This window comes from Apteryx mantelli, chromosome 8, assembly GCF_036417845.1.
Source record: "Apteryx mantelli isolate bAptMan1 chromosome 8, bAptMan1.hap1, whole genome shotgun sequence".
Classification (NCBI taxonomy): Eukaryota; Metazoa; Chordata; class Aves; order Apterygiformes; family Apterygidae; genus Apteryx; species Apteryx mantelli.
This window is the reverse complement of record NC_089985.1, coordinates 11479458-11498089: the sequence shown is the minus strand read 5'-3', so window position 1 is coordinate 11498089 and position 18632 is coordinate 11479458. Positions and strand designations below refer to the sequence as shown.

Here is an 18632-nt window from a genome sequence, read left to right as displayed (position 1 = left end):
CTAACTGGCTTCCTAACTTTAAATAAAAATAACAATGTAAAAGAAGAGAACAGAACCTCACTATACATGAAGAAGCAGCCACAGTTGGTAGCAGCTGGTTTAGCTCTTCAACTGACTGGGAATAGACAGTGACATGCAGTGTTTAAGTGGTTTGAATTCTTAAAATCATTAGCTGAAAGTTAGTGCTATTCTTTTTTTTCTTTTTTTTTTTTTTTTAAGTGATCTTAACAGATTACATAAACTTCAGGATTTCCTCGAATTTCAACTCACTGAGAACCTAGAAAAATTATTAACTGGTAAATAATTTTAAATTTATAAATTCATCGTTGACCAAACATAAATGGAAACAGTTAAGGTCAGAACACACTGTGAGAAATATTTGGTCTAAAAATTCTTCTTAAATGAAGAATATTATATAGACTAATAACAAATACGCAGATACAGGTAGAACATACCACTGTCCAGAGGAGATGTTCCCAGCAGAGCCCATTCAAATGTTTTGCTATTTTGAAAGAGGCATAAGCCCCAGCCAAAACACCTGAAATGCCATTACAGATACAGAACTTGTTTGTTGGTGTTGCAGGATATAGTGTGCAGGGATGCAACTGAATCCATATAATTATGCCTACTTGCACTAGAGATGAATTTGTACAACTGTCTTTGGACCACTTTTTTCTCTCTCACTTAAAGGTGTGTGGATGCATAACATACAGAGATGCTCCAGCCTTCTGGAGAGCATCACCAAACACGGCTACATCTTGTCCCACGTAAGCAGGATGGTCCAAGAATGAGAGCAGAATGACTGCTTCTAATTCTGGATAAATCAGTCATTGACTTTTCACACTTCAGATGAATAAAAAGCAGTATTACAGAGAAAGCAAAGGACTGTCTTTGAACATAGCTACCTAAATAAATGCCACTTAGATGAGAATATCTGGTAAGTTACAAAACCCAAAACATGTGGGAAGAAGAGAGGACAACTGGACTGCCTACCTATAGCACAACAGGGCGGGCGACTTTCATCTTTAACGTATTGTTAGTTTCACACATATCTCCATTTCTGGCATAAATACTGCTTAATAGGAAAGATAACCACCTCCACGCAGGTTTTACATTCAGACTATTAATACACATGTGCAAAACATGCCCCCCCTTAAAATACACACACACACAAACACATATGTGTTCTGAAAAGCAAAACCCCCAGAGGATGTCCTATGCTCCTTAGAGCTAGCTAACTTTCCATTAAACGTTACTGAGTTATTCGGGCTTTGAAATGGAAAAGTATTCCAACAGAAGGAACATCACCTCTGCTAAAACAAACAAACAAACAAACAAACAAACAGTTTACTCGGATCCTGCTGTTGACAGCCACGAGGCTGCCTGCTCCGTCAGGCTTGCTTCAGAACTGCCATTTATCCCCGTTTGCCAGTTTAGTTCTTCAGCAGCAGCATAATCCTCCCTCTTTGATCAGCAGCAAAACTGCTTGTTTAAAGAAAAAAACCACACACATATGGAATAGTCAAATTCTGAAGTCGTCATCCTCTAAAGCCTCCCTATCCAGACAGTGAATGCCAGAGAGCAAGTAACAGAGCTGGTTTCCTTAATTAGAGATCAAGAACATTTGTAAATAAATGTATGTACAGAACACTTTAGAACACAGGCCACTTTTTTATTAGAATCTAAACAGATTAGTTTTCCTCACGCATGCTCCTTACCGAAGGAAGCAGAAGTACACGCTTAATTTAAAACCACAGGCCAGACCTTGCGTCTGTTCAACGCGCTGTTGGGTAACCAGACGGCCGACCTGGCCTCCTCTCCACCAGCGCTTGCCAGCGGCAGCCAAGGTCCTCACGACTCAGCTATCGACTTTCCCCTCCACCCACAGCTAGCCCCACCTGGTGCGGGGTGCAAGCAAGGCGGAGGATAAAACCCAGCAAACTCCATTCGACAGCATCCCCCTTGCTTCGTTTCGATTTCAAATAGCTATTTGAGCCTGCATGTTTTCAGTTCAAACGGCCTCTTGTCACCCTACAAGGTGGGAAACCGAAGCTCTAGATAAATTGACTTTAAAGGGAGATCGGTGCAACGCTACACAAACGGGAGGGGTTGGTACTGGGTAACTCGGCAGCTACAAGCGCCCAGCAGCTGCCTTCCCCGCAGGCGCCACCCCAGACCGCCGTCCAGCGAGAAACCAGGCGCGCGACTGAGCGCTGAAGAACTCCCTCCAACCTAAGTCTTCAGAGGTTAAAAACAGAACAGCACAAACCAACCATGACCCAAAATCAAATCTGAATCCACAAAGAAGACTCAAACACCTGATATAGGAGAGCTGCTAATTCTGAACTTACCATTTATAAAGCAACGGCACCGAACACCTAGACGGCCAAGGCAACAACTGTATTGCTTCAAGCACTATCTCGTCTTTTGTAATTTCTGTAAGTGAACTAGAATTGCACTTACAATTAAAAAAGCAAGGAATGCGAAAATACCACTGTTTTCGAGCAGTCTAAAACACATCACCTTAGTCTACCCTGTTTTCAAACTCCAGTTCTCCAGGTCAATGGTTGGGAAAAAGTAAACAGAAGCACAACAAGAGACTTTACAACGGCAGTTTTCTCCATTCCCTTACATTTTGTACTTTAATAAGTACGTATTTCATGTATTCAGAACACCAGGATGGCACTTAAGAGACCAAAAATACAAACGTAAGAGCCAAATACTTTCATCTGAAAAAAACTACTTAATTGAAATATTTTCATCTCTTGAGGTTACAGTTATAAGCTACTCCTAAAGCACGAAAAAAGATGTATTTGACATCAGTCTGTATGCTGAGAGGGTTAGTTTTTACTTTCTCTATTTAAAAATCTTACACACAGCAGCAGAACCAGGGAAAGACTGTAAAGTCTGATGAATATTTGCAAATGAACCGAAGGCAGTTGTGATATTTGACACTATGGCTAGACTTTTTCCCCTCTCCCCCTTTTATTTTTTTTGAAAATTACAGTATTTCAAGGGGGATCACCCTTAACTGGTATAAAGAGATTTTACAGCAACATTACAGCACCAGAAACTGATCTCTAGACTACACTTTCATAAAAAGACTGTTTTCAAAGTTCAACATGATTTTCCTGAAATAACTGCAAAATATTCAGAGAAATGACTAAGTGTGAGTCTAAAGTGCAATTTCATATAAACTAGCTTCTTGCAAAATTAAGAATGAAACTCCCTGCAAAAATTTTAATTTTGCATTTCCAACACAATCAAATACAGGAGTTAAAAAAAAAAAAAAATCAAGCCCTTAGGGCACCAGAAAGTTAAGCCAAATTAGAAGTTAATATTTGGAAGGGTTTAGCATTATCATTTAGTATTCAAAAAAATTATGCAAAAACAAAGCCCACACCATCAACCATAACCTTGAGTTTCTTTTGCCACTTCCCCTCACTACAGCAGAGAATCACTCAGTTTGCTATTGCACACTGTGTTGGTCCAGCAAAGATAACAGAAAATTTGACAGACTGCATATTAGCAGTAACAGAAACTCTCCGCAGGATCAGCATTGGTGAAAGTCACTATGGGAATATTCACAAGGCAGGAAGAGAATATACTAGCCTCTTTCACTCACTCTGAAGGATAAAATAGTGCATACACAAGTGAAAATCTCAAATACAGACACTGATATAGTTATGCACAAAAAAAGCCCATAATGTCATAATTTCTCTTCCATATTTGATAAAGCTTCCAAGTGTCTTAGAAAAGAATTACCATACATGAGACCAGACATCATGAGCCACATGCCACAGTGGAATACCAACAAAAGGGGGAAAAAACAAAGGGATCAAAAATAAGAAGGTGATGGAATAGAAACACCTCTTCCCAAACATACCCCATTATCACCCTAATACCACAATAACCATGAAATCACTCCCAAAATTGTTGTGGAATGGCAAACCCCTCTGGCATATCCTGCTTGCCACACAAATAGGATTCAATAGAATTAACTAGCATGTATGAGACTGCCGAATTGCCATAATACAGGTCTGCTGCCTTTGGTTTCGCAATAGCAAGTTAACAGGTACAAAAATCAGGTGAAGAAGCCAAAGCCTTTAAGCACATATTATAAAGCATTATATGGACCACTGAAATACCAAACTAAAGGATTTAGCAATCCGGCCTTATTATATTAGCAGGGGTGGGGGGAACCTTCTCAGCTGTCAAGAGCTCCTACATCAGCAACTCCTGACAGATGGGCTGTACCAGCCTGAGTATCCGTATCCCCAGGGAAATGAATTCCATGTCTGATGACTAATTCATTACTCGGATTTGTTCTTAGGCAAGTCCAAGCACAGATCACACACCTTCCAAGGCTGAATTCCTTTTCAGCCAGCAAGAGAGCGGGTACACATCTGCTCCATCTAGAACACTGCATTAACATGCATACCCATCAATCTAGCTCAATCAGTTGAGAACAAAAGTCGGAACTGAATCTGTAGTAGCTGGCTGAAAGCAGAAGAAACTGAAAGGGAAACTGGTACAACTCAGTTCTAACTGAGCTGTGTTTGGATCTCTAAAACTGGAAAGACAGATTTGAAAGACCCATTAAAGCCCCTTTTGTGAGCTGAGTCACTCAGTGTCTTTGGAGCCTTTGAGACTCCAGCTCGAAGTCCAGCACCTACAGTAGCAAACTAATCTTCCACTCCAGGAAGCAACGGGTGCATCTAACGCCAGAGCCAACACCAGCTGTGGAAGAACACCAGTGCCCACACGTACACAGAAACATGAGCCAGAAACCAAAACCAGTCTGGCAAGCTCGGTTGGGCACCGCACCTCCTCCCAGAGGCTGGGGCTCAGCCACAATCCCAGCACACAGCAGATTGACTGGACACAGACAGATGAACCCATCCACCTTTTCCCTTAATTATCCCTCTTGATCCTTCACTTTCTGAGACATCACCATGAAGAAGACATCTGCTGAAAATAACAGTATTGAAGCTGTGGCAGGCTCCCCATTGCTGATTTATTGCTAAAACTGACACCTGATAAGGGGCATGTCTGCAGGGTCTGAAGGGCTCACCAGAACCAGCATGCATCTTACAGCCAGCATAATTACAGCAGCCACATCTGATCAGGTGTGGCAAATGCTAGAAACCTGGTATCCTGTCTCTAACAAGCCATCTCCAACATCTCTAATGCTCCTTCCTCTGATTGCTATGTTGCAAAAAGACGATTTCATTCAGGATCCACACTTCAACAACTTACCTTCTGAAGCACGAAATTCTAATAAGTCCCATCAGCACCCTATCAATTAAAAGTAAACTGTAAATGACTATATTGTGTGTTAAGAGGATCACCCAAAGCATCCAAAACTCCCAAATGCAACCGCTATACACACAGTTGTCATTTGTAAGCACTGACATCAACCCAGTTTAATCTTGGAAGAGCAAAAGGTATTCTGACAATTATTTTTTTCCTTCATCCTCTCTAGAAAGTCTTTTTGTCTTTAGGCAATTCTGTGAATTAAAAACTTTAAAAGGACACAAAACTTGCAAGAAATGTTTTCTTGTATCCGTGTTCAACTCAGGTCAGAGTAGAACCAAGCCTTGACTCAAGTTTCTAAGAAATGTGTTACCCTGTAACTGGGGGAAGGGGGAGGAAGGGGGGAACCTGAACTTTTGTCTCTGATTCCTGCAGAGTTCAAGGAGCATTTGGCATATACCAAGCAATGAAAGAGATTTTCAAGTAACAAGGAATGCCATATCAGGCTCTCAGATTATTTATTTCCTTGCTTTCTAATTGCTACTTCTGATTAGGGAAGACAAAAAGTCACACTGAAACACTAAAGTATAGTCAAATTCCATTAATCTATTTATAGAATTTGCTTTATAGGTACATCAGCCAATCTGGCTCATTATTACCCCATCTCACTGCATTGGCTGTGACTCATTGCTACAGCTGTGCTCATACGGGAGCTGCCTTTAAAAAGCGTCCTTGGGTTCACAGATCAACAAACACACCATAACTGCTGATGTCCTGACACACAGCATTAAAACGACAAAGATATTCACAATGAACTCATATAAACGACCAAGCAGCTAGAATGGGAAATGCTGCAAACAAGGAATTAAGGTTTAGTACCAATTTTCCCTCACAGCTGACACATAACAGGACTGAGGACTAGACATGCTACTCGGTACTGGACTGCTCCATTTCAGCAAAAGCAAGAATCCCCAGCTGGAAGGTTCAAAATAGTTGTTGTCTTGGATAGTTGCATGGGGACAGGGCATCAGCAAAAACAGTGTCAGAACAGCAGTCTCGGCCACACCATAAATACACTAGGAACATTTATAAAACTATGCTAAGCAATTACAGGATAAATAAGATTATAAACATAGTCTGGAAGCCAAATTTAGCTGATTTTGCTACTTAGGACTTGCATTTCAGAATCCAAAGAATTCTCAAACAGCCCAAAATTACATGACACCTGCAAAACAAATTGCATTTATACTGGTATGTTATGGCGTGCAATTTCCCTCTCCCAATCTCAGTGACTACTTCTTGTTAAGTCAAATAGCTCGTCAGCTTCTCATCAGGAACCAGAAATTGGTTTTCAGTCTCCTAGGAGATAAACTAGGCTTCCCTCTTTCCAGAGGATTGAGAAGCTGAGCACACAGCGTCCCTAAGAGCCACTGCTCACAAACACACGCAGTGGGCTCTGCTCACCAGCTTCAGAGGGCTCCAGCAGCCAGGCCCAGCCACTTCACCAGTCACTTTGTTATATAAAGTATGACAATAACTACTTTAAAAAGTGGATTCATGCATTTTCACACAGTTGTTTTCACATGATTTTTAACTAAATGTATACAACTCCGGACCATAGTGTTGCTGCCTTACAATTAACTAGCTTTAGATATTCTTGTGAGACCACATGAGTAAAATATCCTTTACATTTTTATGGAGTTTTTCTTGAAGCTGCATTCCTTGTCACATGGGAACAGAGCCACGGGATTTGACTTTCACATTTAGGCTGTACTAATTCAGGGGAAAAGGGATACCACACAATGGAAGTAGCATAAACCAACTTTAAATATATTTATAAACTAAATGGCCTTACAACAATCGGATTAAAAAATATATATTTTTTAAATCTCAACTTTATGAAGTGTGGCTTTGTAAAACTAAGATACTGTAATTTTGCAGCTTTACACTATAATAAAAATTAAAGATTATATATTTACAAAAAACACATTTACATTGCTAAAGGATTCATTATCTACTTTTAATAATAAAGGGTCAAACTGCAAGGCTATAGATATACCGTAAATAAAACAGGTGAAATAAGTCTTATGACATCTAAAGGATAAATCTCTCTAAAAACTAGCCTTCATTTTTACTTCAGCTATCAGAAAAATCAAACGTAACCAGCAGTGGCTTGACTTTTATTCAGCACGTGTCCTTATTAATTTTAAAAATATTTAATCAAAAGGACAGACCTTCTCATGTTCCAAGAACGTTATTGTGATAGCTACCGCATGGTGTGGCCTTTAAGTAGATTAATGTAACAAAACTAAAGGGACAGCTCTAGCAGGACAGTGTCAGGGGACAGTCTTCGCTCCTCTGCTGCATTATGCGGAGATGTCAGGTCTCTGTGGGGTATTGGCAGGTTGGCCATTTTTCCGAGACATCTTACAAAGCAATTCCCATCTAGAAGAATGGAATTTCTTTCCAGGGATAGTCTGCTCTGCTCATTCCCTGCCCATGGCATGCATTTTTAAAGACAGAGAAACCAATCAAATTTAATTCATACTGCATTATTCACCAAGTAGCTACAGTCTCATCCAAAACCTTAATTGTCTAATAATTCAAACCACCTATTCCAAACACAGCTCGAAAGAAATGACTGGAAACCCAGAGGCTGCCTCCTACAAGCACACTAAATCTTGCTGCTGAGGTGTCTGTTGCAGTCTTTTTTGAAACCATGCAATAAATACTAGCCCCTTTTGTATACATGTGCATTATTTCTTTATGTCTACAGCCAAAATGCTATTTGATGTTTTGTTATTGTCTCGGGGGTGTTTCGTTGAAGGCATGGCTGGCTGTCAATCATCAAGCTTTGTGAATCCTTTTTCTCTACTTTCCAACCCTCGAGTTTTGACCACTAACACAAAACCTGGAACATACCAGTTAAATTACAAATGCCACTAATTTCTCTAACCACTGACAAGGAAACATAGTGGGCTTTTAAAGTTACTGGAAAGCAAAGCAGGAAGGAAAGGAAGCACAGCTGAACAGTTCTGATGTTGCTGTTACCCCGCACCATTAATGAATACTCCACGGCCCTTCTGCAGCTGGGCTGATAAGCAGTTCGCAGACTCGCAGAAGAAACCTGCCTGTAGGAGCAGCCTTTCATATGGGCCAGCCTAGCTTACCAGATCTGACATTCACTAGTACCTACTGAGCTACATACGATTCTTTGATTATCCCAGGTTTCATAACTCTTAGTACCCAGTACCGAAGGATGCTTAAATAAAGAAAAAAGTGTACAGGAAAAAAAAAATTACACAGCAATTAACTGCCCCTCCCTAGCCTCAGAAGCAGCCTTGAGCCTATACTATTTGGTATACTTAAGACTCAATAGTCAGCAATATTCCAGTTCCTCACCCAACACAAACGTCTCAAAGATTTTTGAGAATAGAAGTTACCCAGAATATGTCATAAGACACAGGAAAAGAGAGAGATTGGCTCAGCAACACCACAAGCTTCTCAACTTGTGCCCGTATATGAGCGGCGTATCAGGCCAGGAGCTGGCCCCAGAGCAAGCGGAAAGGGAGAGGAGGCTCCATGTTTCCCCCAATCGCAGTCACAAGCTTCCTTCAGAAAAAACAGGAGCTGACATCATCCACCTGCTAAACCACTTCCCACCTTCATTTCCCACCAGCTCCCACCCCAGGCCAGGCAGCACCAGAAACGTCCCCTTCTGCATTAGGGATACTCTCCCACGGACTTTCTGGAGCAAGTGGTTTCCAACAGCTGAAAGGATTCAGTTAGGTGCCATAATGTGAAAGAGTTTGCAGCCCACAGAAACCAGCACCTGCAACCAAGACAGAAACCCAAGTGCACCAGTCCCTAGGGGCGACAGCAAAAGCTGTTCCCTGCTGCCAAGACAGTTTTGAACATACTTCCAACGCCACAACCTGGGAACTTGTGGTCTATGCTACAGCAGTAAAAATCAAAACCTATATTGGCAAGTTGTCTGCACTACCCACAAGTTACTCTCATTCATTCCAGTACCTTACCTGCTCTTTATTCCACACCTGCTTACCTTGATAAGCTGTCACTGAGGTTATTTATGCAAAGAAATAAATTTCTGATAAAGGTTAAGTAGAATTCAAGCACTTGTTCCTCCATCACTCTGAGGAAGTCACTATACTGATGACATAGCTGGGTCTACACTCCTCAGCGAACAGAAAAATGTCTGCATCCGTATGAAGCAAGCACTGTCATCAGTCTCAATGCTGAATTGCTGTGAATATATGATTACTGTTGACAGCAAGATTATTTTTACATCAGAACAAGGCACACTGTAATAATAATAATGTTCATACATAGGCATCTGCGCTCCAAATACTTTGGTGGTCAGCCAGCTGTTTTCTCATGCTTCTCTGCACCACACTCCAACCATATACGCTGTTTACCTTTCAAGCTTTATTGCCCTAGGATAAGGGAAACCAGACATCACCTCCTTCTCTAAATGCAGTTTCTCCTCCTATCCGCTATTTGCACGCTCCAGAAACCATCATTTTCAACAGCCCCAGCTACTTACTTTTCTAGTTAGCCTAATACCTTGCATCAGGTATCCAACTGAAAAGAGGAGCGTCATGGGATTCTGAGTTTACACTCTAGTTATAAACATGGAGGCCTCCAGATCAAATTACACCCTGCACAGAATCCAGGACCATCAAAGGCTGTAGGATACCATCCTTCAGTCATATGCATCCTTCAAAAGGACACTGATCCCCAAGTCCTTTACATGTGCACATCAATGTAGCGAAAGAGAGACAAGGCATTAAAATATTTGCCTACTTCATGGTAGTTGACATGAAGCACTTCTACTGAAGACTCACTTAGACCTAGATATTCTCATATAAACAAAACCTTGGCCTGCTACAACGTAAATTTATCTAATTTGAAATAAACATTTATTTTGAAATAAAAAGGATATATATCTTTATACAGGATATATATCTGTAGATATATATATATACACACACAAACCTTGAAAATTGTCATAGTCTCCTAACTTAGGATGTGGAAAATCACATTTTCTTTTTTTTCCATTCTTATTCATTGAGAGTATTTATCGCCCTAAAGAACATTATTTATTTAGTAACAGACAAAGGCAAACTATTTAAAGATGTTTAGCTGTCAGATAATATTGTTAGTGTATTATAAATGAAAGCAGAAACAATGTTATAACCACACAGAATGTGCCGCCAGTGCTGGCACTCAGTATGTCCCACGCTCACACCTCTTGCTTTTCTAATTTAGAGCAAATAAGTAAATGAACATACAAATTACAAGTACCAACAGAGGATCTCTGCTAGTACTAGAGCTTTTCCCCTACAAATCAAGTCTTATTTTAACATCATCCATTAATTTTGTTTATGACTTTGAGCTAGCTTAAAGCATTCCTACCCCATTCAGACATCTCAGTTTCATAAAGCCCTTTAACAAGCACTGATCCTTGTTCAAAAGGTACGACTGGAATTCAGGATTGGGGTTAAGTGGAATAAGTAATCTCCATAATGAGAAGATACAACAGAAGGTTCTTGTACCATCTGATATTACAACATCATTTGTTTACATAAGTTTTAGAAGGAGGTTAAATTTCAATATCTGAAAGACAAATATTCTAGGAAATAATATTTAGAGCGGACCTTGTCCATTCAGGCAGATAATCAGAATGAATAATTTACAGCCACACTTTCATCTTCACTGCAGCTGAGAAGAGCTGAATTCTAAGGAGCTTGGGGAGATGCCAACACATCTGCTCACCAAGTGGAATAATCTGGGGGACTCCAAGCAACAGTGGTCCAGTAACCTGCTTTACTTAGTGACCAGTCTGCCAGGAAGCAATGGGAGAAACGCTCACTGTGAGGTCCGTATTTCATGCTTCTGTTATAAAGCACATTCTGCCTCAGAGAAATCAAGCACTACATCAGCTTTTCACCTCTAAATTGTCACAGCTTCTTACTAACGTTAGCTCAGAATAGAGGCTGCATGCCTGCTCCCACTGACCTGGCACATTGTCATGCAGGCCTTCTTGCCATGTCATGAGGACTCAGAAGCAGAGAGTAATAACATGGCAGCATCAATTTGTCCGGATCAGACTGTTAATGTAAACTAGCACAGCACATACCATAAACAAAGCAAACGCATCAAAGAATTCTACAGAAATTCAAACAAGGCTCATCATACTACTGGGAATCAACCTCCATTTGATAATTCAATCTCATGCACATCACTGGAAGAAGTAACAGGCCTAAACAATGATTTTGTACAGATGTTGCTCAGGTGGAAGGATGGTGCAGTTTTCATCAACGGAAAGCTTCATAAAAAGACGATGAGAATCTAAAGGAATAACGCAGGCATAAAGAAAACTGTCACCACGAAGCATGAAGACAAGGGGAAAAAAAAGATATTTTTGAACAGATTAAATAAAGCTATGCATTTAGCTAGCAGCTCTGCCACAGAAGACATGCAGACCGTCTGGTACCGCTCTCATGGAGCACAGGGAGCCATAGAGCCTTGCGCCAGGACTGTACTGCTCCTGCAGCAGGCAGGAGACAACTGTGGAATAAACTATGTTGTAAAGACAGCTGCAAAAATTCTCTTCCTGCCATACAGCTTTGACCAGTTTTGCTTATTCACACCTGTTTTTGGAGTTTTTGTTTAACATCACAGAGTTTGTTTAACATCACAGTTTGCATTTGTAACTTGAAAATGGGGAAGAGCAAATGTACATAGATGTGATTTAATTTAGCACAGTGAGAAGTGTTATCATATAACTAGATAACCAGCAGAGTAAAAACTGTACCAACTAGATTCAAGATCCCCTCCCCAGCAAGGCTTTGTCCACTAAAAAAAAGCAGCAGAACTATCAGTAATAGAGCTTAAGAACCATTCTGGAGTTCACTTTGCTTATCCATACCCCAGACACAAGGAGGCTAGTCCTACATACAACCCTACTGAAAGCTACCCAGGTTGCATTGCTTACCTATTACTTAAAGATGCAGTTAGGCGCTTCAAAATATGGACACGTGCCTGGGTTGGACAGCTTTCTCTTTTAAACAGTTTCCAAAATGCTTCCAGCAGACAACTAAGCAACGTGAAGCATTTCTGCATGTGTCCAGGTTTTACCAACTGATAGAGAGAAGCCTGCAGCAATCTAAGGAAGTCATTCACAAACTCTGAATTACACATTCAGCAGAACCAAATAAAGACTAGGTGCAGCCTAATTTTTGCAAACAAACTCACTCTTCCTCACAGTTCAAGTAATAAATCAGAAAGCATTAACTGAAGATTAGCATTACAGTACATATAATCTATATCAAAACCAACTGTGCACGTCTGCAGTGTCTGGGATCAACAAGATCATTTAGAATATGGATTTTAGTTAAAACAGTCTAAAATGAGATTATATGAGGCTCATACTGGGAAGACAGGTTTCAATAACACACTCCTGTAGTTTCTATGCTAAGCTCAAAATAACAGAAAAGTACCCATCACATATTAAACTGAAAATATGCAGGGCAACAACCAGCCCCTGATAATAGTTGCTACATCTTCCCCAAAGTTCAAGGAACTTGCTCCATCAGCTGTGATAGGGACTAGAGCAGTGTTTTGGACACAGTCTGTATGTGGTCACACACTAACCCTGGCCTAAGGCCTCTAAGAACAAGGCTTATGCAGCCCAGATATGGGTAAATGAAGATTTTTACAAATGTATACTCATCCCTTTAAGTGGTTTCCTAAATGTAGGATTTGGCTTCACATTTCCAGTTATTACAAATGCCTCAACTACATTGAAGAATCTTAGACACATGAGATACCATGAAGCTGAGAACTGGTGATCACAGTTTCAAGTAAAGGCAAAGGCAGAAGGGCTTAGGGGAAAAGGAAGTAAGCAACAGGGACAGAGAAATATCTTGATTCCTTTCCAGCCAGTACAAACCCCTTCTAAAGCTGCAGCTCACGGAAAGATATTTGCCTTCCCTCTGTTATCTCAGCGCTCCTACAGTCAATAAGAGAAGAATCCACTGGCTCAAATATATCTGCCCTTGTGGATAGCTCAATGACACCAGTGCAAATAGCCCAGTCCCATCCTGGGCAACCCACAAGTTTCAGAGGAGGGGAAGCCAGAAAAGAAAGAGCAGAACAGATTCTAAGCAGAGAGAAAAAGGGTGGGGAAGAACACACTGAAAAGAGAAATAAAAAAACCCCACCATACACACATTCCTCTACTGGTAACCACAGTAAGATCTTCTCAACTAACCACACTTAACTAACAAAAGTTGAGGGAAGCAGTGTAGCTGCTCTCTGCTTCAAAGCAGTTTGGGCAAGACAGAGTTAAATGAGTGGCTCAAAGTTGTTCGGACCATTTTGTCTTCTGTACAGACAGAGGAAGAGACCTGATCTCAAAAAAAAAAAAAAAAAAAAAAAACCTTTCATAAATATAACTATGCCAGGTCATTACTTCCCTTTTTGTTGAGCAGGTTGTGAAAGCATCAAAGGAGATAGAAGCACAAGTTAAAATTCTTTAAACATTTAAAAGAACAACAGAAATAAGCCATTTTATTCTTCACCTTCTTTGCCAAATATGTTTACACACAAACTTTACAGCACGCACAAAGACAGAACATCAATATACCATAATGAGCACCAAAAAAAGAAACAAAAATGCTGAATTATAACACTTGGAATTTTATGGTTAGCTTCATGTAGTATCATCTGATCCTTAATAAAAGCTTTAAGTTTTAGGAACAAAAACATAAAAGACTTTCACCCCTCTCCATTTTAAGATGCGCGCTAAGTCCCACACTGTTTGGAAAACAGTAACACCTAAACAAAGAAAATGCCTTTAGGGATGGAGTTTCAGGCTTAACCTGGAGTATACCAAGTATTCTGCATTCACATGGTATCATGTAGGACACATTACGGGCATCAGGAACTCAAATTTTATGCCAGTGGCTCACCAGTATTGCCTGAGATTATGACACAGAAAAGTGAACACACTCATTTCTTACCTTGTTTGATACACATGCAGTCATTAAGTCAAACAACAAACTCGTATGGATGAAGGACAGTTGTGAGAATTACTTTAAAAGAAAGGCTATGATCAACCCTTTCTGCTAGTACGGAGGAGGTGGCTTCCATTTACCTCACCTTGTCTGATTATGGAAGCTCAACAGCTCTAAACCCACCTAGTCCTCAGACAGAAAGCCACCTTGAAATTCTGGGTATCACAAGCAAAATCCAGTAAGTCACGTTCAAACACTGGACTACACATTTTTATTAGCAAAGATACCATTCACTTCCCTGTCAATGAACAGATAGAAAAAGGAAAAGAAGCCTTATGAATCATCCATCTTCTATAAAACTAATGCTGGATTTTCAACAAAAATAGTAAATTGTCTTTAAAAGTAAATAGAGCCAATTTGATCTACACAGATCTTCTCTGTCTCCCAAGCAGCACAAAATCAATTTTCTACATCAGAGGACTTAGTGTTCTATGTTTATGGGTGTTTTTAAGCAATTTTGTCCCCAGTTAAGAAAAATAAGAGAGGACTTTCTTCTTTTGCCAGTGTATTGCTTGCAAGTTTTTTTTTCCTGTTTTCCAAAAATAACTCATATATTTTCAATGAAGTTAGGACCATTGCCACCTGGCTGTAGAAATCTAGTTCTAGAACCTGCACTTTAGAGAAAAGGGTTATTGTTTTAACAAAATTAGCAGGCTGAACCAAGTAAGCAGCCAAGTGTCAAGTTAAAGCTAGGAATTATACCTGTCTGAGCATTGCTTAAAAGAAGAACTTTTCAGCTTAGGTTGTGCATTTGAGAAGTATAACTAGAACTGCCCCATCTCTCTCACACACACACACACACACACACATTTAGTCTATTAACAATTACAGTCAGTGTTTCAACATTCTAATCAAAGAGCAGATAAGTATAGTTACATCCATCAAATTAATATTCCACATTATTTTAACTATACCACACCTCATTTCCTGAACTTAATCAACACAGAGCAAGGCAAAGCAAGCAGTTAATGAGAAGGTATGCTTAACACCATTTCAGAAAGCAGTATTCATGTTAGCCAACTGACCACACTAAAAGCAGCAGTTATTCTTTTGCACTCGCATGTGTGCGATCTCTCTCACTCGCGCTCTCTCTCTCTATATATATACACACATTAAAAAGTGAAGCCCAGAACTGCAGTTAAAGAAGTTTGTGAAATAAACATTGCACTGCGACCAAACTGCAAATAAGAAAGATGAGGAGAAAAAGAAAGTTTGAAATCCACATGAAGGGCAAATAAGTAGGGACTGAAGCAACATAAAGGCAAAAACTATTCAATACCTCAAAGACAACAAAAGGAAGAAGAAAGACAAAGAATGTAAAGGGCTATATTGAGAAATGTTGTGCAGATCATAATTTAATTAAACAAACTATTCAAAATGCAGTCAGCCTAAAAAAGTGCAGTTCTTAAAATAATAATAATAATAAAGAACTCCGTGGCAGCAAATGCATGCAAACAAGAAAATACACTCATGTGAACATATAAGATGCAAAACAGCATTCAGGGAGGGCACAGAATGAAAGGAAAAAAATCTTACAGTTCAAATCACAAGGACAGATCAGGAACCAATATCTCCCCAGCACAACTACCTCCTGAAGTAGCTAGTTGCCACAGGAAAACAAAGGTCTGCTCTCATGTGATGAAGAAAGCACTTCCACCAGTGAATGTTCTTATAAGTGAGAAGAACCCAGCTGTTAAAGTCCCAAACCATACAAAGACATGTATTGTTCTAATGACAGAGGACAAAATGTTCTAACAATCAAAAATAGCACACAGGCTGTGAAAGGCCAAGCTTTTGCCCGTCAATGTATTAAGTTTACCAATTTAGGAGGACTGTGGACAGAAAAGTAGCTGTATTATGTGCCCAGCATCCAACGCCAAGAAAAAACAGGATGCTAGGTTACAACTTGCTTACCTTCTATAGAAGGGGCCTGGTCCTGAGCTGCATACAGCATCTCTTTGAAAGCCTGTAAGGAGAAGAAGGGAACAAGTGATCTAGTCAGTATTAAAAGAAAAAAAGTTTTTTACATCCTTTGATAAGCCTGCTTGAAAATGAGTAGCAATTAAAGTCCTTTTACCCCTCCGGACTGACACACATAGCATTGACATCACATTCTGTAGCTATTACACATATTTCTGATAACAGAAGACACAGAAGTTCATGTTAACTGACTGCTTTGTCTAAAGCCTGTTACCTTACAGATCTACAAAATTTATTCCAGCAATATTTTTAAGCATCCACCTTGGGAGAAATGTTTCCCATTTGGTAGGATGTTAAAGGCTTTACCGGAAAAAAAAAAAGTGACTATTTCAGAGCTGTGGCATGACATAGAAAGGAGTTTGTCATGGCAAATGGAGGAAAAGCAGTCTCGGAGATTTCTTATCACTGTTATGTGGTAGTACAGAAAAACACACATGTTCTAAAAGCTGAAGACAACATGACAAACAAGATCAGGGGACCTAGAGTGACTGCCTTCTCTTGAGGTACAAACTGAAGGACAACATTAACACAGACCAGAATTACTAACCAGATCTTCAAGTCCTAGAGGCCCTGGGAATTGGCACTCCAGAGACCAAAAGAACAAACTGCTCATTTGCTTTGGTGTAATCCTTTCAGTTACCGCAAACACAAACTGGAATCACCAGTGGGGCACAACTGCCCAGAAGCAACAAAAAAGAAACCTAATCAAATGCGACTCCTTTTTAGGACACCTCCTCTCAGACAGTTAAAGATGCTGGTATTATGTCAGCTATAAATTAAACATACACTGTATCCCACATCACAGCGCAAGTAAAAAAAAAAAAAAATAAAGTTAATTCTGATCAATGGCTAAAGAACTTGAACAACAATTTTGGAAAGAGAAGCAATAAGGAAAGGCCAATTACCTACAGCAAGAGTTATTTATTTAAACGCACCACATCACTTGATAAGGACGGACCTCTTGGCACCCACATAATGAACATGAGTGTGCTTTACACACCACTGCTCTGAGAACCGGATTTTATTTCCCAACTTTTGAACTCACAGAAATCTAAACCACAGAAGTCATTTAGCCACCTTTCTGGTCTTTGAAGTTTCCCGTCTCTTCTGCCTATTACCCAACCTATTCTAGACTTCTGTAATCCTACATCTCTGCATTCACTAGGTTGCCCCCACCCCAAACTCTCTCTCAAGTCAAAACATCACAGCCTAATTAGCAGATACCCTCAAGGAAAGAAAACACAAGCTCAGCAATTAGAAACTCAACACTGTTGAAACATGGTGGTTATGATCTTGTTAAGTAAATATAAGGTCTAAAGGACATGTCTATTTAGCACGGGATATCATAGATGGCAAGCTAAACAGGCAGTTCAGACCTCTCTCAAAGGTCCGATTCCTGAGTCCACGGAGGTCTCAACGAAGGTCACTTGCATAGCTATTTTCCTAACTAAGCCACTGCTGAATGATTAGTATTCCAGTGACGCAGTTCTCTCCTACCCTCCATTTTTGTTTTAAATTCCTCCTGAACACTGGCCATTTCAATCCTTTTCCTCGCATGACTCACTAGTTAGCAGCACATGATCTGTTTCCATATATCAAGTGGTCAAAAACCCTCCTCCTTTTTCACCCCACTCGTCATCCTCACCTACCTGTAGCTTTTTCCATGAACCACAACAACCACACAACATAGGAGAAACAAACTTGAAGAGACAGCAAATTGGAAGCCATAGCAATACGAAAACCATTTCTTCCTTTAACCTACCAAGAGTTAAACTAGCAGTGTTTCCTGTCTCCAGGTTTACAACTCGATTAAAAAAAGACCACAACACTGCAGGTCCTGCATTAAACAACTTTGAAAGCTGAAGGTGTCAGCTGTCGTGCAGACATCTCCCTCACGCAGACTGTGATATATTACAATCTGGCAGCTGCATGACAGCAGATATTGTTACTGCTCACCTGACCTATATAAGTAAAGCAATAACCTGAAAGTGAAAGGCTTAGGGCTTCTTAACACCTAAAGTATTTAGTCCCCTAGATGACGGAATTTTAGAAGTGATCCTTTCTAAAAGTTATCCATCACTGTCACCTTCTAATGTTCAGGAATTACTCTTTCTGCCCTCAGAACCTAGACAGGAAAGGGTTTTTTTTCCCCACTTTAAATTGTGTTACTGATAGCACCTAGCACCTGCAGCAAGCTTCCATAAACGCACATCAGACAACAAAAAAGCAAAAAGAAAACACACTCAGAAATGCAACTGTCAGGCCACAGCAATGGACAAATCCAAGGGCAAAAAA

General features: G+C 40.1%; 1 protein-coding gene across 1 annotated transcript in view; it reads right to left on the bottom strand.

The window, feature by feature from the left end:
• The window catches only part of XPR1 (xenotropic and polytropic retrovirus receptor 1), a 120627-nt gene that overhangs the window by 97086 nt on the left and 4909 nt on the right, over nucleotides 1-18632 (bottom strand). Inside the window, exon 2 of the mRNA XM_067300611.1 lies at nucleotides 16272-16323. Within this exon, the coding sequence (XP_067156712.1) occupies nucleotides 16272-16323 (52 nt within the window). The remainder of the gene's footprint in view (nucleotides 1-16271; nucleotides 16324-18632) is intronic.